This window comes from Musa acuminata, chromosome BXJ2-9, assembly GCF_036884655.1.
Source record: "Musa acuminata AAA Group cultivar baxijiao chromosome BXJ2-9, Cavendish_Baxijiao_AAA, whole genome shotgun sequence".
Lineage (NCBI taxonomy): Eukaryota > Viridiplantae > Streptophyta > Magnoliopsida > Zingiberales > Musaceae > Musa > Musa acuminata.
This window is the reverse complement of record NC_088346.1, coordinates 45,835,919-45,856,894: the sequence shown is the minus strand read 5'-3', so window position 1 is coordinate 45,856,894 and position 20,976 is coordinate 45,835,919. Positions and strand designations below refer to the sequence as shown.

Below are 20,976 nucleotides of genomic sequence, written 5' to 3'. Positions count from 1 at the left end.
AATATTCTAATGAAAAGATATTGCTGATCACTAGTGATTCTTGAAAGCAAACAACATTGATGACCACAGGTTACAATAATAATCTGATGAACTAAGTTTTTCCTATGAGCTCCATGAAATTATGTGATTAATTTCCATCAACATATATATAACCAAAAGAAACTTATCGAAAAGTAAGAATATTTGTAGTTGTTTCCCAAAACATACAAACCTATGTCAAAAAAAAAACAAGATGAAAATAAACTTTTCCCTGCATAAGAAATATTAGTAATTCCACTAATGCAGACACAAAAATTCTTTTGGATCATTAACAAAAGTTATTCTATTAGCTTTCTGTTCCATGAATGTCATTGCCATTCACATGCAGCTGAATCAAAAACATTTATGTAGAGAGTGGCCATTTAAGGAATTTTCGATGATCCAATACTGACAACTATGTTTCATGTTTCATCAAAGTTTTCTGTCATCCGACTTCTGGGTCATAGGAAAAATCTGAACTCTCTTCCATTGTTAGTGTAGGACTTCCAACCACACACAAAGAAGAAGACCATTTCAACTGATGCAAGTCAAAGACAACATTGCCTTGCTGCTTCCTTAACGTATGCAAAGAGTTCTCTCTCCGGGTCAAACACTTCAATAGATTTGAACCGCACACTGATGGCAGATTCTATATATGCATCCCCTTCTCCATTCAACTATGCATCAAGTTTCCTCATCCACCTACCTCATCTTTGTTCTTGCTTGAAGGCATTAGCAACAGCAATGAGTTCTGTGAGGAGAAACCTGCCCAAAGTGACAGCCATAGTCTTCATCTTGCTGCTCTTCAGCTTCCATTCCCCTGCGGAAGCAACGCGATTTGGGAAGATGGTGATTCTGGAAATGTTCCAATCACTGCCAAAAGGCGACAATGGATCTTCTGTTCCTTCAAATTGCACCAATGGATCCAGCGGCGGCAGCGGACCGTGCCCGCCCGGTCATTGAGCTTCATCTTCATTGTTTTCACTCATATTTTGTTTGATTCCTTTTGTCACCATCACTGATTTGGGTAAGAAGAAGCATGTTTTGCATGGAGATGCTGTAATAATTCTAGAGCTTGAGATTGTAGCATGGACTCATTTGGCAATATCCATCCACATCCTCATAGAATAATGAGAAAGATATTTGTTTGGATCTTAAACAAAAATAATCCCAGTTTCGATCGATGTGTTGGATTAACTCTGATGCTGAAGCTGAAGTAAACATAAGTAGAAGTGCATGCAGACTGATCAAACTCAACTATAACAATGATAGAGAACAGCTGCATAAAGGATAATATTTTTGAGATTTCACCTTTCAAGTACATTGACAAATGGAGATGCACAAATAAAAATTGGTCTTAAAATTCCCAAAAAAAAAAATACAGCAATAATCACAGTAGCAGTGATAGGTAGTCTAGTAGTAATACCACCATGAATGAGTGTGAATGCCAGATATATTTTGAAAAGCCAGAAGATTACAACTTTCTCTCTTCCATGGTGGATTGTAAAGTTTAGCGTCTACTACTCATCCTTCGAGAATATAGGGTAATCAAAATTTGTTCCCATGTCAAAAAGGCATGACAGGAAGTTCCAAAAGAATCTTGCCATAAGGCATATCCAGAGCAAGAACAATTGTTTTGAAGTTCCAAAAAACCAAGTATAATTTAGCAGTTTGTTTGGGGTAATCGTTTGTACACAGTACAATAAGCTTGAAAGTCTCATGCAAGTTACAGTACTTCGATTTAGCAAGTCACACATCATAGCTCTCGATTGAGATGAATGCTTGTATCGATCTTCTATGGAGCATCTCTACATCTTTGTTTCTTTCTGCGTCGGAGTCATCTACCGCAAAGAAAGGTGGTAGATCTCCCCAGGATCACCCCAAAAACTATAAATAGGCAGCTCTCATCACCACTATAATGTGGTCCAAAAAATTCATGTATCCAAAACTGTCATATAATCAGCATTCTGAAAGTTCAAAAAGGAAGATAAGATTGAGATTACAAATTAAATGCACTCATTCAAACAGAGACAGCAGAGGAAAAAGAAATCTTACTAAAATAGCTAGAACTATTGCTGTCTATAAGCTGTTCTTGCTGGTAGGAGAAGAAATCTTCCCTCCCACGATTCTCTCAGCATATGGCCCCTTGTCATGGACAAATTTAACAGATTCCGACAGCCTATTTAGAAGGTTCATCAGAGCAATTACTTCATTTCGTTGGAGCTGCAGCTGAAAGACCAGCAAAGATCCACCATTAATGTGAGCTATGTGATTTAAATGATTTCCCAAGACCAACCAAATATATAAAAATACAAGACCAGAAGAACCCTGGAGAGTAACTACAAAAACATAAATAAACTTTTGCAAGATAAAAAGACTCTTAAGTTGTTTGACGTTGATGGAATTATATGTCATATTACCAGAATTCATTTTTACTCATCAGTTTACATCAGAACTTCATGATTTTAGTACTTAGATTATCCCAAAAAATTTGGTTGATCGACCACAACTTTTTTGGGTTGTTTATTATATTTTCACAACCATGTTCTCCACTCAAAAAAAAGAAGAAAAAAACATACACACACACAAGCACACAGAGATTTTGTATGTTGTCACATATGATTAATGATCAAACTAAGCCCACTTTTGCTAGTGCAAACATAAGCATCATCTTAGTGCATAACCATTGTAATGAAGAAAGATATGTACCTGCTGATTAATATAGTTTTGGTGATCAACAGAAAACAGAATCTTCAAAGCTGTGCCCAGACCAAGAATCTGAAGTTTCCCCCAAAGGCGGCATTTCTCACATCCAACACAATCCATCAACGCACTGCAATTGATTATGGGTCCCATCAGTTTGATGGTTCTAGCTTTTACAATCATAATATGCCAAGTTTAATATTTAAACCTGATATTTCTGAATTGCTTCTGAATTTGCTGCTTCAGTTCAGGCCCACTCTCACCTTGCCAGAGTTTGGCCTCATCAAATGGCAGTGGGCAAGCAGTTTGTAATTTGGGATTGTAGACTAGTTGCCTCACTAATGATTGTGTTTTAAGATCTTCTTCTAAGTTGCCTGTGTTATACTCAGCCTGTTCTAAATAATCTGGAGCCTGTGACACATAAAGAAGAAGGATGATGTGATAGATACACATGGATCCAGAGAAGCGCTAGTATAATAACCGAGATCCATATAGCAAGTAAAACTAGAGACAAATGAAAAGATGCAGAATATACACTTTGAAACAGCCTCAGCGTGCATCCGCATTGAAACCAAAAGATGAGAGTAACAGAGAACTGTCAAAAATGCGGATGGCAACACAGATCCATTAAGCATCTGAAACTAGTGAAAACTTGAAAGATGCAAAATATATCTTTGAATGACTATTTATGGAATAATGGAATTTGGTTGCATAATTATGAAAAGACCAAGCAATACAAGGAGTTCAAAGTTAGTAATTCTTTCTCATCCTTGAACATGCATAAGAAAAATTATTATGATTGTACAATATAAAATTTTAACATTGATAATGCACTAAGTGAAATGAATTTAAAATAATTAACTAGTATTCTTCTGGATTCATTTTGGGTAATAAACCCTAGATTAGCATCATGCAAAAGAGTCACCCAAATGAAGAAAAGATATAGAGGAAAAATTATGCTAGGAGAAAATTTGAGAGGTATGACAATATTGGTTATACAAACCGGTACACATGCAGAGAAGGAGGCGTTATTATATAAAAATAAACATATAATAAGTTAGGGGCTAAAGAACCTTTTCTTTTGTGAAAAAAATAAATTGGAAATAAAATCACAGTTTTGTAAATTTATATTAGGAAAAAATCCTAACATTGTAATAGTATGTGGCCTCCTTTACATACACCATTAAAAAAGAAATATAAAAAAGTTCAAGGTTTTGAGAGAAGAAGTGGAAAATCATAGAACTTGAGAGAAAAACAGATACAAAGGCAAGATATGACTGTTGGACTATTTGAAGATGTTGCACTTGAGAGAGACAAATGGTTGGAAAGTATCCATATAACTAACTGCAAGCAAGTTGAGAATAAATATTGTCATCACTGGAGCAATGTGATGCAGTAAGTGAAATGTTTATACATACCATGGAGAAAATTTTTATGTCATGACAGTAAAAATATTAATTGACTAGTAAATAAAACCTATCGATACTATGGAGTAAAGTATGTCCATCAACAATACTGTTGTAATTAATTGCACAAGGTGGTGGTAAATAACCCCATCCCATGGGTGTACAGGTGATGTCAGTTTGAACTCTGATAAAGACATTCAGATTCTCATCCTGGTTGTGCTTAGGACTGAAGATGGAAAAGCAGGGTCTGAGTTCGAAATAGGGATGGATTCCCCATTATTACCCCAGTACAAACTATTGGTCTAAAGAATAACTTTCACTTTGTAGTAAACTGTAACTATATTAATTCCACCAAAATTATGAGACAGCATCTTGACACAGTTAGCAATAAAAACTAACTTAAATGCATTTGGTTTGGTAACTAATGCCTCTCTCTCCATGTGTATCCGGGAGACATTCATAAAATATTTAGCATCATATCAACTAACACAAATGATTCATTCCAATCGTTTATTCTCATGCATCAATGAGCATGCAAAGTTACACCAAGGACATAGTAAAAGGAACTATACATTCAAAATGTGCAGTGGAAATGTCAAAAACAGAAAACTATAACAGCAGCAACAAGAATAGACATGTTCTGATGAAAGACAGAAACCTCATTGTGCATGTTACATGACATAATGCTGATATTAATTGGATACATCTTGGAGATATGTGATAAGACCCTAAAGTCTTATCGTAGGCTCTGATACCAAATGACAAAACCCTAAAGTCTTATCGTGGAAGAAATAAGAGAAATGGGGATGATAATGATCGCTTCGAGGGGATCGGCCCTCCTTGATCGCTTCGAGGGGATCGGCCCTCCTTGATCACTTCAAGGGGATCGGCCCTCAGTATTTTTCATAGCTTACTGAAAAGAAGTAGTTACATCCCTATTTATAGAGTTCCACCCAAAGTCCATCAAGACTTGAACTCTAATAATAAATAAATATTAAATAAACCTCTACTTGACTCTAACTGAACCAAATCAACTCAATAAACAACTAGACTAACCAGACTCAATAAACATTATTCAAAAGCTTATAAAAAGGGTCATAATAGTTCCTCCCTCTTCAAATCAGTCTTATCCTCAAGGCTGAGCAGCATCAATCTCAGGGAACTTCTCTTTCAGCACTAGCCATAGACTATCTGCAACGCATCACAACCCGTTGATCAAGTAAGTATGATCTCCACTTTTTGACAGTGTAAGCAATAGGTCGATCTTTCAGTGTAGTAATCGTTGTAAGAAATTGCTGGCCTTTGCTATCATAAGTTAAGATCCGTCCATCAGCTTCGAATATATCACAGCCTTCAATGTGATGGGCTAATTGGGCTGTAACTTTCCTGTCCATAAAATTATTAGTGTTATCTGTATCAATCAAAATAGTGACAGGTTGATGCTTCAAAGTTCCTCCGATTTTCATAGTTTGTGGGTTAGTGTAGCCTGCCAATGTATGCACTGTATTTGTGATGGTTTTAATATCTTCATCGGTTTTCATACCTTTATGATCGAAGTCCAACTCTTTTACTTCCAGTTCCTCTCTAATTGGCTCAATCATTAGAAGTTGCTCTTGTTTACATCGGTGCTCCATATTCCAATTTTCATCCCTTGCTGATCTTTCCTTGCTAATTTTTTTCTCATATAGATTTGCAAATGAGATTGCAGCTATCATAGTGCGAGGTTGACGAGCCTTAACTTTACACCGGATATCTGGAATAAACCCTTCAATAAATGTATCTAGAAGTTGTCGGTCTGATCAATCTCTAGCTTGATTTGATAATTTTTCAAACCTACTCTAATATTCTAACACTGTAGAAGTCTGATGAATTTTAGCAAGCTGGCAATCAACATTCTCATATTCGGATGGGCCAAAGCGAACAAGAAGTCCTCTTTTGAATTGCTCCCACGAAGGAACTCCATGGAAAGTTTCATACCAATCGTACCACTGGAGTGCATCTCCCTTGAGCTGGATTGAGGCCACTTCTACCTTGGATTCTTCTGGGGTTCTGTGAAAACGGAAAAAATTTTCTACCTTAGAGATCCAATTGGTCGAATCTCCATCTTTCCATCTTGGAAATTCCATCTTCATGTATGAGTAATTTGTGTCACAATGTTAGGACCTTTTTCCTGTATTTTCATATTTATGCAACGTAGAACTTGAGCCCCCATTTTGTTGAAATTTGCTGAGGCTCTCCATTAGGCTCTTTTTGAAATCATTAAGTGTTTCTTGCAGTCGATTCTCAATTCTGATTTTCAATGCTTCCATTTGTGCTTTCACCGAGTTATCAATGGCCATTGCGTAAGACTGCAAATCTGTAATCTCAACTCCTGTTTTTGGTGTCGGGTCAAGGGCATCAACACTATCGATGCGAAGTTGCCGAGGAGGTGGACGCCAAGGCAGTGCTGCGGTCGCTGCGTTAGAGGAAGAGTAGCTACCCTGTGTTTGTGTCACTGCGTGAGATGAGAGCACCAAGGCTGGCTGAAAGACGACGGTTGCGACTGTTGTGACCCAAGGAAGCAATCGCCGAGCAGCCGTGTTGACGCTGCGATGATGGCAACCGACAACTGCAGCAGCAAAGGCAGAACAAGAGGGAGGTGGCGTTGAAGCGGCCGGGGTTGAGGCTGCGGCAACGATGCAGAGCAAGGTGGGCTGCAGCAACGGTGCAGATCGAAGGGGTTGAGGTGAAGGCTGCGGTGGCTAGCAGCAGCAGTCGTTGTTGGCCGGAGCGCAACGGCGGCGGTGGAGAAGGAGGAGTCGGCGGTGTCACGGTTGGGAACAAGGGCAACCGGTGAGTTGCCCTGTTTCTGGCACTAAGGACGCAGAGCAAGGAGGATCGGCTGCTGGGAGGCGTGCGGCGGTCGTCGCACGGTGGCCCGCAGCGGTGATGAGTCGGTTGGGCGGCGACGGCGCTGGAGGGAAAGAGGAGTGCTGGAGGCGGCGCGGCTGGTGGAGGCGCGGCTGCGATCGACGAGGGGCTGCGGCAACAGAGGAACTCTGTTTCTGCAACCGTTGCAACGAGGGGCTGCGACCCAAAGGGGGGCACGGCTAGGGTTGCGACTGGGAGGCGGTGGTGGTGGCGCGGCTGGGAGCAGCGTCACCAACGATCGCCGAGGAGGAGAGGTCGAGCGGCTGCGCTGCGACGCAAGGGGAGGCGGGCGGCGACAGTAGGGCTGGGATGGACGCTGGTAACGTCGTCTCCTGGCCGGGGAACAGCGGCGGCGGTGGTCGCCGGCCGGGAAGCGGGGCGATAGTGGGCGCTGGCCGGAGAACAGCAGCGGTGGGTGGACTGGCCGGAAGCAGGGAACGGGGTGGCTGCGGCTTCTTCTTCCTCTCGTGTTTCTTCTTTTCTTCTTTTTTTTTTTTTTTTTTTTTTGATCGAGATGGGGCAACGAGGAGGTCGAGCGGTGGTCGAAGGTCGCTGGCTAGGGAGAAGCAACGACAACGGTGAAGAAAGAGTTGCCTTGTAGTGGTGGTGGGGAAGAAGGGAAGCAAGGCTGCGGCGGGCTGCGCCAAGGATCGTGGCTCTGATACCAAATGATAAGACACTAAAGTCTTATCGTTGCTCTGATACCAAATGATAAGACCCTAAAGTCTTATCGTTGCTCTGATACCAAATGATAAGACCATAAAGTCTTATCGTAGGCTCTGATACCAAATGATAAGACCCTAAAGTCTTATCGTGGAAGAAATGAGAGAAATGGGGATGATAATGATCGCTTCGAGGGGATCGACCCTCCTTGATCGCTTCGAGGGGATCGGCCCTCCTTGATCACTTCGAGGGGATCGGCCTCCTAGGGTTTGTCCAAAGACAGAATAGTATTTTTCATAGCTTACTGAAAAGAAGTAGTTACATCACTATTTATAGAGTTCCACCCAAAGTCCATCAAGACTTGAACTCTAATAATAAATAAATATTAAATAAACCTCTACTTGACTCTAACTGAACCAAATCAACTCAATAAACAACTAGACTAACCAGACTCAATAAACATTATTCAAAAGCTTATAAAAAGGATCCTAATAATATGTTGAATTCTTGAACGAAGTCACAACAACCATGATAAATCATGATGAGATTTAGGGATCACTGCATAGTGGTATCAAGTGTTTTTTCAAAAGGAAGAAAATGCAACATGCAAGAAAATCACCTTTGTAACTGCCCGGAGAACAAACAAAAAGGTGAAGTACAAGTTTCTCACACGCTCTGGGTGCTTCAGTACTCGATCATACAACAACTCAAGATTTTCACCCCACTGTGATCAAGAAAAGAATTGAAATGTCATAAAACCTATCCCAAAAATAAGAACATACAACTAAATGCACCCTAAACATGACTAATAACAATGCAGAGCATAAGCATGAGTTAGGAATAACCAAGTTGTCAGTTTCATCAAGGAGATAATCAGAAGCTATGTGAACCGAGATGGAAGAATGCAATCCTGAAATCAGCTTGTACAAGACCTTTTTCTCCTGACAAAATTCTCCTGATGGATCTGAAAATATGAGCACCAATAAGAACATTAAAAGCTATAAACTTAGTAGCCTAGTAAAAATGATATGCTGATACATGACTTTTGCAACATCAGGCTCAATCAGTACAACAGTAACTTTGGTGGCATAATTAACGATAATCAGGGAATGAGATAATTTCAACAGGGATTGACTTCCAGGAAACTGCTGGAATGAAAATAGTCAGGAGGGATTGAGAAACATTAATGACTAAAAACAGTAGGAAAGGCTTAAGAAAAATTAATGATAAAAAATAGTCAGAAAGGTTAATTAGATAGCAAAGTGGTCATTGTAACCAAGATGAATAAACCTACTACAAATCAAACAAAAGAGCATATAATATACATAAGAAAAAGTCGTATAAGAAAAGTTGGTCACTTAGATAATAATGTACGAGAAAAGTTGGTCACTAGAATAAGAGTGTGACTTTTAAAAACCCAAAAATCAGCATTGAGCTAACATTTTGGGCAATTTTCTGTATAGATAGTTTCCCATATCCGCCTCGCTGAAGGGCCAGTGTAACCAGTGTAGCGCTCAGGATTAAGCTGAAGGTTCACATATGTCATCTCAGCTGCACCAAGAAGAGGAAAAAGTTGAACATCAATAATCAGTCAATATGATGAAACTACCACAAAGGTATACCAATTATCTCAAACTAATAAGATACCAAGCATACTAGATGCACTACCATTATCAGTCTCATCATCATAAGTCCATGGATTGTCGACTTCAATCCACCCTCTGAAAATCTTATTATCCAGAGTGCGATCAACAGTAGCCTGTGGTTTTCCCTCTTGACATTTTAGATCATCAGCAGAAAGCCCATGTAAAGGTTTCTTAAAAGGCTCTGGAAACTCGCTTTCTGGACACTCACAGACACTGCAATCCCGAAGACGGCACATACCATCGTCAGGCCAGAATGGGCAGTCACACCATAATTTGACCTTCCAACGCCACAACAAAGCAAAATGACAATTTAAAAAAAAAGCAGAGCATTCGTTTTACAACATAGCTAAAATTAGATAATGAAATAAGTATTATAAAAATACCCATTTAGACCAATAAAATGCATTTTTAATTAGAATAAAATCAGACATCAGAGAAATTTTATCCAGCACTACTTGATAAGCATTATGCAAAAAGTCAATAAGAAAACCAAAGCATCCATTTACTAAATTATTAAAATGAAATAAGCATTATGAAAATGCCCATTTTGATCAATACAATGCAGAATATATTATAACATATTCAGATACTAAACAAATATTTATCTTCTCCAAGGCATCCATGACTGCTTGATGGACAAGTTAAAGATAATCTATCTTCTCTAAATAGCACGGAAGGATAAGTGACAAAATAGCACAGAAAGATAAGTGATAAGATAAAAGTTATAGCAGTTGAACACTCATGCAGAGATCTTAAGCAACCCAAAGAACTACTAAATACAATTACAACCAAAGCATGCAGCTTCTCAGACACCAAAATGTTCAATCATGATCATTTCTTTTTTTCTTTTAAGAATATCATGATCATTTCAATTAATCTTGCCAAGTGAAATAGAAGATAGACTACAAAAGTAAAGGCACCATGATATCAATCAAAATTGAGATTGTATTTATGTTTCATAACTCAGAAAAATCAAGGATATATAAGAAAGTAAAGATCAACTCTTTATCCTCTCAGCTGATCTAGCAACCTGAGAAGGGAGACTCAAACTACAAAAGCCAAAAGAAAGAAAATATTGCATCTCAAGTAAGCTGACATCATGACTTATCTCCTCTATTATTAAAATATACTTTGTTTTGACAAAAATATCCCATATGAACCCTAGCATGAAAAAGATATGTATATGCTTGACTGCTTGTGGCCACTTTCATCAATATCTTAACTGATTTTATAATCTATTATTCACTCTTAGATATCCTATGTTTGATAATAAATCTACGATGGCGATATACCACAATGAGGAATGGAAAACAACACAGGAGCCAGAACAAGAAAGGGAACCAAAGCTATGTGAAGCAAATATGGGAGCTCAATTACAAGAAGATCAAATGAAGACTGTATGTTGGTCTGGATGGGCTTACCCAAGCAAATAAGAACAGTTTATACAAGTGTACCATTTAAAGCATCAGTCAGAAATATCAGAGATAGACATTTCACAAAGCTTATCTGTCTTCGGAAACACTGGCACTTAAACCTCATAAGCCTTGCATTTCATCGAATAGAAAACCATTTAAATTATCAACCAAACAACCACACTGAATATATAGATGATGTAATTTGTAACAGGTAACAAGTATCAAGATACTGTTGACCCTGAAAACACCAGTACTTTTTCGATAGTATCAATAAGTCTGGAAATGCCTACTCAAATGAACATTGATTAAGGAGAACATGCCTTCTAGTTGGGCTAATGCTGGGATTAAAAAAATGGTGAACCACTGATTCGGCCACCTAGATTTACGTAGAACTACAGGAGACAGAAACAAACAGATAAACACAGGAAAAAATACAAAGCAATAATTTATCAGGAAAGCTTTTGCAATGAACTTTCTGTACATTCCCGTTCCACTTCAAGGGATCAATTTCTGTTGGTTTCTTCTCTTAGTTATAACTAGAACTTTCTTAAGAATTAAAGAAAGATAGAGGCAGATGCAACCTTTTGTTCCCTTGTCTGTATGTGTTGGTGGTGGTTTTAAGAAAAAAACATCAAGAACATTTCACTAAACTGCAGACAACTAAGCTCAATAAATGTTCCACATTTCTTTCTTCTGTGATGACTAAATTCCCTAGTTCTTTCCTTTCTGATCAGATCAAGAAAAAAAGGAAAACAAATTTTGAGACTTAATCATATTAATGATGACAATTCAATCCATATCATTATGAAAATTTTCACTTGCATAAATATATGAAACGACTAATACTTATGCATCCCTAAAGCCCATTCTCACCAACAGCAATAAAACGAATCACAAGATATGAAAAAAACATACTACAAGAATTCATAAAAGAATCAAAGCCACCAATCAGTTACCTTAAAATACCGAAAGAACGGGGTAGTGACAAGATCCTGTAGTATGGGATGTAACACTTCCTTATTAAGGGAATCTACGGTTTCGTAGTCACAACAACAGTCCTCCACAATGCCGGTGTACTTCCTCGACTCCTGATAAAATGAGCCCAAATTTCAACTAATTAATTGACATAATAATCACCAAGACTCCATTTCGAATCGATTTTCAGGGAAAAGGACATCAAGATCGGATCTTTGCAAGGGAAGGAAGCGGAGAGAAGATTACGGTGCATTGGCAGAGCTTGCTGGTGATCCCGGAGAGCGGGTTCCTGGGGGAGTTCCTGGAGGTCGCGGCCGTGGCGAGGAGGACGGCAATCAGCGCCCCAACGACCCAACCCCACCGCCACCTCCTCCTGCCACCGCCATTCCTCGCCCCATCCATGCTCTGAAAACCCTAGAACTAGCCTCCCTCTCGAATCCACCTCCAAAACGGGAAGGGAAGATTAAACCCTCGCGAAATTAGAGACGCAACGAGAAAGCCTCCGAAGGCGGTGTCGCGGTGGCCGACCGCAATCATCAACGACGGAGTCGGTGTGACGAATTAAATGGAGCGTTGCATCGGGGACCGTCGTCGCCATGTAGTGACGTCTTTTCACGTACCCGTTTACCTGCTACCGGCCCCACGAGTTATTGCAGCTAGTGGGACCCAATTAGAGAATTAGAGAAGTGGAGCATCAGCTTGTGGTAACGTCAATTGTATGATAGAAGGCTCCAACTACCACCATATCAATTTAGATTCGAATGCTGCTTGACCAAGACAGACCTAATGAGGTGGTCGTGCCAAGTCATGTTGAGCCCTAATAAGAGATTACGTGGATTTTATGAGGTTTTCAAAATGTATTAATATTATGGAAATTATGACACTGCATGGCGACGACATCTTATTCTCATCCAACAAACATCGGACTTATATATCATTAATCGAACAAATCATCTTCACTTCATCGTTCGTTCGACATGACATGTTGAGTCACAGAAAAAATTGTATTAATAATTTTATTAGGTATGCACCCGATATAACTTTCACGCCCAATACAATTTTATATGCCTAATACAGTTTTATACAATTTTATATGCCTAAGACCATACATTATTAAGAACCTTAATTGACTTCGAATTGTTATGCATGTTTCATAACCAAAATATAACTTAACAAATATATAGTTTAACCTTTAGCAACGAAGAAACTATTTTGAACCCAGATCACAAAGAAAACCGGTTTCCATATTGACGCAAGGAAAATTATCCAAAGCAATATGTGCTCCTTGGACTTGAATTCCCAAGCCATAAACCAACAAGATCAACACAGAAGTATCATTCTATCAGTTTTTGCTAACAAGCTGACAAGTAACTGCTCAGGTATCTGAACTGAAATCATATGATATAGAGCATCTTTATCAAAAGTAGGAACTTTAGGAGACAGATATGGTGCCAAAAGTAATTCCATTAGGAATGGAGTTCAAATTAACTTCACAATTGTCTGACCAAAAAAGTTGGCCACGTACTTCTGGTCCTCATAATATGTCAAGATCAATATTACTGTTTCCTTTACAAATATACTATAGCATGACACTGGTAAGCTTATAAACCCCTGATTTTAGATCACCTGATACTCCTATGTTATAGGAAATGGAGTATGACAGGTAGTTCAGAAGGGTGGTCAAATATGGTACAGGAGAAGCATTAGTACCAGTTATCATACTTTGTCATCATGGAACCACCATCTAGTCTCCTTTGGAGACTTACCATTCCTGCAGTTCTTCACGTAGCGGTCGTTATCAGCAGGACGTTGCTGCAGCCAGAAAAAATGATTTTGATCTTAACACCAAAAAATATATGGAGGTGACTGGCAGCACAGGAATGTATGGGTACCTTAACAGCTGAGCTTGATAACATGGACAGAATGCTGATGCAAACCGAGCTGACAGTCATTGCTGGCGACCAAGAATCGTATAGTATATCTGGCACCGCCAATAGAAGAACCATCAAGGAGGGAAATTATCAATGAAACAGTAAATGAAACATGGTAAACTTTTGTCCAAAAGGCTGACAGACCCATAGTGCTATTTACTTTGCTAGTTATTTATTTGATAGAAACATATATATTGAGCTAGTTATTCCATAACATAATTACACTAATGTACTTATTCACAATTCATGTGACTGTTTAAACTCTAACTTCTCCTGATGCACTCTTCCTAGAAATGAATTGACTTTTCATAATTATTTTTCGTCTATGTTCAAAGTTCTATTTGTTCTGTACCATCATTGGAAACAAAAATGTCTCTCACAGCAGAAACCAGTCTGATTCATGTTACAGATCAAAGCATGTTCATATTCACTACTCCATATCAAATTGTTCATGTTCAATGCAAATAAATCAGTTATCCGGTTGACATGCAATTTCAACAAAGTACCTTCTAGCGTGTATTATAAGCAGAAAATCATTGTTAAATATATAAGTTTTGAATTTTTTCTTTTTTTTTTACAAAGGGTAAGTGGCAAAAGCAGGATTTGAGCCCAGGATTTTACGATAAACTATCAATGTTTTGAAAGTTGATCTCAATTATATTGTAATAATCCCTTAACTGAAACTGGTTTTTGAGCAGTGTTATTCTTCGAAGAAATGATATGAAGATATGCCCAGCGATCATGAAAGTATATACAAAATTAATTAATTGTTTGATCATATGAATGACCATATAACATTAATCACTTGCTTAATCCAAGCTAAATATTTCAAGTACAGGTTTGCCCAACCATAGCCTTGATATATACAGAATTCAATGTCTGTAGCATGATTGTTTATCTTCATGAACGTCCAAAGTGCATCATCAATGACACATATTTAAGGGTATGCACTAAAAATATGAATGCAAAAAGATAATACATGTTGGCCATCATATGCTTGCTCTCTAGCTTGGGACAACATTCCAGCCACAGAAGAACTACATGGTTTTGGAGTAGGCAAAGAGACTTCAACTTTGTACAAGAGCAGACAATTCCAAGTCAAATGCAAATAGGGATGGGAAATGGTTTTTCCAACTCAAGCCAAGGCAAGTTGTTACAAGAAGTTGACCTAGACCAACTCCTACTCAGTAGATGTATCTTTTAATTTTTCTAATATTTTTATATTCATTTTCTTTTCTACTTTTAGTAGCTAATTTTATGAAATCTTTAGTCATTTTAAGTATATCTGGTCCTCCTTTGATGCTCTAGTTATGGTCTAAAATGGAAAAAGGGGAAAGTACATAAGTTTAATTATAGGCAGAATGGGAATCAGTTTTGCATTTCTTATATTAAAACCGTTTGATGGCCATGTTTTTGTCATAGGCTAGACACATGATCGTAAGGATGTTGGAGATGTCGAACTGGCCATGATAGTAGTAGCTATTAGAGGCAGCATATCACAATAGTGGTGCACAGGATGTTTCTGTCAGTTGAGTTGTAGCAGTGGAGACACTTGCGCTTGTGGACAACATGTTGGAGAAGTGGAGCAGGTTTGTCGCTTGTGGCACCTGATACATGACATTTTGTCATTGGCCAGTTGGAGGAACCATATGTATATATGCATCACCCACATAACCAAATCAGTTGAGTTAGATTTGGCTAAGATGATTAATAAGTGTAAACTGGTCTACTCTTTTCTTCCGGGTAACTTTGGCCTCAGAAATGCGGGAAGCTGATGATATGGCAGTCTTAAGCCCAGTATCAAAATAATTGGTGGCATACATACTGAACAATTAGAAATGAAATGTCTTTCCAATGTCATAACAGAATTTGCCACCATTGCCTTGTGAACCCTCCAAAGGATCAAAGTGAATTCATGAACTTCAAGAACCAACCTCCTAGGATGACCTATCCACCCGACAAGAAAAATGAAGTAGATCACTCAGACATGTGTCCCCCAATCAGCATCCTAGTTGTGTTTTCTTTGCATATTAAAAAAAGGAAGGTTCCTCAGCCCCAGGTACACTCTCGAGAACCCTCTTCTTCCCCTTAACCCTATTCCCTTGCATCACTTGGGGTATTGAAGGGGCTGGCTGGATGTCTACCTCTGGCATCCATGGGTTGATCAACCATCAATGAATTAACAAGGTTGGATCCATCTGCATTATACTCAGATGACCAACCTACTTTCCCTAACAACACTCAGAATTTATTAATGCAATGTTGGGAAAACAAACAATGAGTAAGCACTACAGTGCAACCTAAACCCACAAGGGGATTAAATATGACAATATAGATCCCTAAACATGATATTCCTCGATAAGCTCCCTGTACCGGGCAAGAGATAGAGGATGTAACACATACAGAATAACCAAAAGTTGTTTTAATCAGAAACCAGTAACTAAATGAAGAAAGAAAATAACAAAGAAATATTCTCAACAATCATCACCAGTCTAATACAAAGATCCAATAATTCCAATAAATTAATTGGTAGTTTCTGGTAGAATAAAAGGAAGTGGTGTCCATTTAAGAAAATAACCCTTTTGACAACAGGAAGCTACATTTGCAATAACAATTAATAAAATTTACTATCAGGTGAAAATTTTGGTTACCACCAAGTGCTATGATAACTACCTAAACAGATATGGCCGTTGCTATAGATGTGCGGATGAAGAGGCGCAGGATGAAGAAATATGACCTGATGAAACCAAATAGCCACAAAATAAATCACAACAAACTAAAAAAAAAAAGCAGCCTTTATGAAAAAAATCTTAGCAATTCATCACTTGAGGGGCTTCCATGGGGTAATGCTCCGGAAAATCGACCTGAAGCTGGTACGTCTCATTCGCATACAGAGTCCCCGGCGCCCCAACCACTTCAATGACCCATCTTTAAGCAAAACAAACAAGCAATTCGAGTAAACTAAGATCCAGGGAACCAGGAACGGGATTAGAAAAGGAAGAACAAGGCCCGAGACGCAACCTTTGGAGGTTATCGGTGACCTTGTGCTTGAAGCCGGCCGGAGGGCTCACCTGCCACTCCGCCAGTTCCTTCTGGAGCCTGTTGCACGCGATCTTGCTCAGAGACTGCGAAACGATCGACCAAATTAGGTTAGTTCCGGTGCTAAGCGAAGAGGGAAAAGAGGAGGAAGGGGGAATTTTGGTGATCGCGGATCGGACAGGATCATACATAGAGATTGGGAGAAGGAGGAGGGGAAGGAGAGAAAGAACCTTGCGAGAAGGACCCGAAGAACTGGTCATGATTCGGCGGCAGTGGCGGACACAGAAAGGGGGGAAGTATAAGCCGGCGTTCGATTCTGCTACTCGGCAAGAGTGATGATGCGCTTTCATTGTGAGATATTATACGATTCTTCTATAATTGTGTATATTTCAAAATAAAATTTTATACTAAAAATTCTCAATCTAATTTGGATCGATGTTTTATTTCATCACTGTTCTTATGTTACATATTTCTGGATAAAATATATAAATCATCACGATTCAATTTGATAGAATAATTAATTTATTAATTTGATGAGTATAAATAATTTTAATTTAAGTTAATTATTGAGCTAATTATATATTATTTTATGCAATTAGACCTCATTTATATTTTGATCCTTAGATTTAAAATATTTATATTAAAATTCTTATAATTGTGAAAGTAAAATAAGTAGGTTCATTTATATTAATATTATCAGTTTTATTAACGAAAATATGAATCAACGTGTAAAAAGTATTGAATCTCGGAATCTCGAATTTTGACGATGAAACCAATTGATAAGTATTTATGATTTGATCTACGTTTTGAGTGACACATGATGCTGCGATCATGGAGAGATAATTAAAGCAGGAAGAATCATGTTAGGCCGAAGGAAAATATGTTAGAAGATTGGACGTCGCACCGAAGGATCGGTCGACATATCAGTAGAAAGCTTCGGTCCATGGATTCGGGCATCGGGCCACGAAGAGCGGATATTACGCCAAGAATATCGGAGTTGTGGAGGTCAACTAACTAATTGGGCAATAGGCCGCAAGAGACGAAAATGCGTCGAAGAATCGGACGAAGCGTTGATGGACCAATGACATGCCGGACAATATGATTTATGCTTAGTAATAATTGTCTAGATCAAAGTGTGTTTAATGTGTGCAGGATTAACTACGATAGTAAGGCATAAAGCAAAATGAAGTCCCGGAGTCAAGAACGTGATTTCGTTGGGAGTTCGAGAGTTCATCGAAAGTCCGGACATTCATCGAAAGTTTTATCGGAATTGACCGAGAAGTCCTAGAGCTTGCCAAAGAATCTCGTCGAAACTCGCCAATAAGATTATTGTGAAGTCCAGGAGCTTGCCGAGAGTCTGCTGGAATATTACCGAGAGATCGTCGGAAGTTCGTCGGAAGTTCACTGGAAGCTTGCCGGAAGAAACCATGACTAACCAGACTTGATTTGCTTAGGATATGTCTTAAGAATCATAGTTAGCACATAATTAAAGTGTGATTTGGGAGGAAATCCCATCAACTCTATTAGGGGCCAACTAGGCCTGAAGTTAGGTTGGTCTGGATCGAATTCAAGGCCCAACCAGGATGCTGAAAGCCCAACCGACGATGGCATCTCTTGGGAGACAGCATCCTAGGATTTCTGAGCATTGGTACCTCCCAGACTAGGCAGTGGTACCATCGGTAGTGAATGCTGCCAACGGTGATACCGTCTATGTTAGGCGGTGGCACTACCTAGTGACAGACTAGCGACGGTAGTACCGCCCAATAACGATGATGGTATCGCCAGTACCCAGGAAACATGAGATGAGACCTTTTTAGGCTTCAAGTTTAAATCAACTTAAAACTTATAAATACCCCTCTCATCCTTGGTTAACTTACACAAGAGAATTTAAAAAGGGAAAAATGCTATTGTAATCTCTTGTGAGAATCCTCCTCTTCTGGTATAAGTGTTAGAATAGTTTGAGAGAGAAGTGAGTGCTTGTAAAGGTTGTCTCCTAAACTTATGAAAAGTAGAAGAGGGGTGTAAGAAGGAGGTTAATCTTTGCTTATTAAAGGAATATCGATAGTGGATGTCAGTGGCCTCAATGGAAAAAGAATCGGCGGAGTGGGTGTAGGTCACGACGATCGAACCACTATAAAAATCTGGTTTGTGTTTCTTTTGTGCAATTTATCTTACTGCAAACCTCCTTACTTGCTTACTGCTTTCAATACGTTTACGAACATACTTTCAAATTAATCATATTTTCGAAATCGATTTTACCATACGAAACGAAATTTCAAAAACTATGATTTTTATCATTGCACTAATTCACCCCCACCACCCCACCACCCCCCCCCCCCCCCCCCCTCTCCCCCCGCCCCCCGCCTCTTAGTTAGTATCAGAGCCTCATAATTTCTCATTTGATTTAACACCCAAGAGAAATGGCTCTTTTCGGCTTTCAAGAGGGTCACTCTCTCGTTCGTCGGTCACTCTCTCGTTCGTCCTCTCTTGTTCAATGGGATGGACTACACATATTGAAAAACTCGAATGAGAGTTTTCTTGTTTTCATTGAATCTCGATTTATGAAATATTATTGAAAATGGATTTCAAAGGTCTTCTCTTCCAATGAACCATTGGAATGATCTGGAGAAGAAGATTTTTTCTTTAAATGTGAAAGTTATGAATGCTTTGTTTTGCGCCTTAGATAAAAATGAATTTAATCGTGTTTCTATTTGCGAAACTGTGCACGATATTTGGCATACTCTTGAAATCACACATGAAGGCACCAGCAAAGATAAAGATTCGAAAAGCAACTTTTTGATGCATGATTTTGAATTGTTTTATATAAAACCAAGTAAAACCATTGGAGACATGTACACCCCTTTCACGGATATCGTCAATGGTTTAAAAACACTTGGTAGAAGTTTTTCAGATTTTGAACTTGTAAACAAAATTTTACGTTCTCTTAATAAGAGTTGGGATCGAAAGTAACCATAATACAAGAGGCAAAAAATCTTAATAATTTTTCACTTGAAGAACTAATTGGTTCATTAATGGCATATGAAATGATGCACAATGCACAAAACAAACTTGAGGACAAACTTCCAAAGAACAGGAAGGATTTCAGACTTAGAACAATTGAAGATCACTCGAGTATAAACTCAAGTGATGGTGAGCATGAGACCTTTTTAGGCTATAAGTTTGAATCAATTTAAAGCCTATAAATATCCCTCTCATCCCTGGTTAACTTACACAAGCACAAAGAATTTAAAAAGAGAAAAATACTATTGTAATCTCTTGTGAGAATCCTTCTCTTATAGTCTAAGTGTTAAAATAGTTTAAGAGAGGAGTGAGTTCTTGTAAAGGTTGTCTCCTGAAAAGGAGAAGAGGAGTGTAAGAAGGAGGTTGATCTTCCCTATTAGAGGAAGATCGATAGTGGATGCCGGTGACCTCGATGGAAGAGGAATCGACGGAGTGGATATAGGTCACGACGACCGAACCACTATAAAAATCTGGTTTGCATTTCTTTTGTATAATTTATCTTATTGCAAACCTCCTTACTTGCTTACTGCTTTCAATATGTTTACAAACATGCTTTTAAGTTAAGCATATTTTCAAAATCGATTTTACCGTACGATACAAAATTTTAGAAACCATGATTTTTACCGCTGCACTAATTCAACCCCCCCCTCCCCCAATGCCGACTTGTTCCTAACAAAAAGATAATTTCAATATTCTAATTTGTGATGACATATGACATCAGTGGTGATAGACAAGGTGCCACTAGGGCCCGTGGGTAGCTGTTGTAGATGAGGAGAGCAACGATAAGAGACGAGAGCTATTCTGCATCAATATCGATATAGTTATCGATCGATAAAATGATAGGTTTGCATTTATGTCATTGTCAATGCAAATATCGAGTGGTCCTTTCGCCACTCACAACTGTATCGATACCGATGCAGATATAGAGTAGCTTTATCTTTTGTCATCACTCTTCTCATCTATAATAGTCACCCGCACCCATTAGCGGTATCATCATCTGTCATCACTGACGTCATCTGTCATTATCAACTAGAATATTGAAATTATTGTTTTGTTTATTGTTTTCGTATTTCTATCGATAAAAACGATGACGGTGGGATAAATAGACATATATGTTTCACTTTTATAACTATAACTATTCGAATATAAATTTTTTAAGTCTAAAGATTAAAATATTAATGATGTCTAATTATAATGAATAATCTATAATTATCCTTAAATTATTTTTGACTCGGAGAACTAAGCATTA

At 38.5% G+C, this 20,976-nt stretch overlaps 2 protein-coding genes across 4 annotated transcripts; both read right to left on the bottom strand.

The window, feature by feature from the left end:
* Nucleotides 1-1,298: 1,298 nt before the first annotated feature.
* LOC135623635 (endoplasmic reticulum oxidoreductin-1-like) lies at nucleotides 1,299-12,292 on the bottom strand. Of its 2 annotated transcripts, none has more exons than XM_065126822.1 (10): nucleotides 11,983-12,292; nucleotides 11,718-11,849; nucleotides 9,348-9,624; nucleotides 9,141-9,251; nucleotides 8,546-8,664; nucleotides 8,320-8,424; nucleotides 2,930-3,132; nucleotides 2,728-2,851; nucleotides 2,074-2,247; nucleotides 1,299-1,985 (listed from the first exon to the last, which is right to left on the bottom strand). In XM_065126822.1, the coding sequence occupies exons 1-9, from the start codon at nucleotides 12,136-12,138 to the stop codon at nucleotides 2,098-2,100; spliced, it is 1,377 nt and encodes a 458-aa protein (XP_064982894.1). In that variant the 5' UTR covers nucleotides 12,139-12,292; the 3' UTR covers nucleotides 1,299-1,985; nucleotides 2,074-2,097. The 2 variants fall into 2 exon arrangements, with proteins under 2 accessions (XP_064982894.1, XP_064982895.1); XM_065126823.1 differs by having other exon boundaries at nucleotides 9,369-9,624; nucleotides 11,983-12,291.
* Nucleotides 12,293-13,182: 890 nt separating this feature from the next.
* LOC135623634 (probable ubiquitin-conjugating enzyme E2 16) lies at nucleotides 13,183-17,081 on the bottom strand. Of its 2 annotated transcripts, none has more exons than XM_065126820.1 (6): nucleotides 16,937-17,081; nucleotides 16,689-16,792; nucleotides 16,493-16,595; nucleotides 16,341-16,404; nucleotides 13,629-13,717; nucleotides 13,183-13,548 (listed from the first exon to the last, which is right to left on the bottom strand). In XM_065126820.1, exons 1-6 carry the CDS (start codon nucleotides 17,054-17,056, stop codon nucleotides 13,453-13,455), a joined length of 576 nt encoding a protein of 191 aa, XP_064982892.1. In that variant the 5' UTR covers nucleotides 17,057-17,081; the 3' UTR covers nucleotides 13,183-13,452. The 2 variants fall into 2 exon arrangements, with proteins under 2 accessions (XP_064982892.1, XP_064982893.1); XM_065126821.1 differs by having other exon boundaries at nucleotides 13,317-13,548; nucleotides 16,532-16,595.
* Between the last annotated feature and the right edge of the window lie 3,895 nt (nucleotides 17,082-20,976).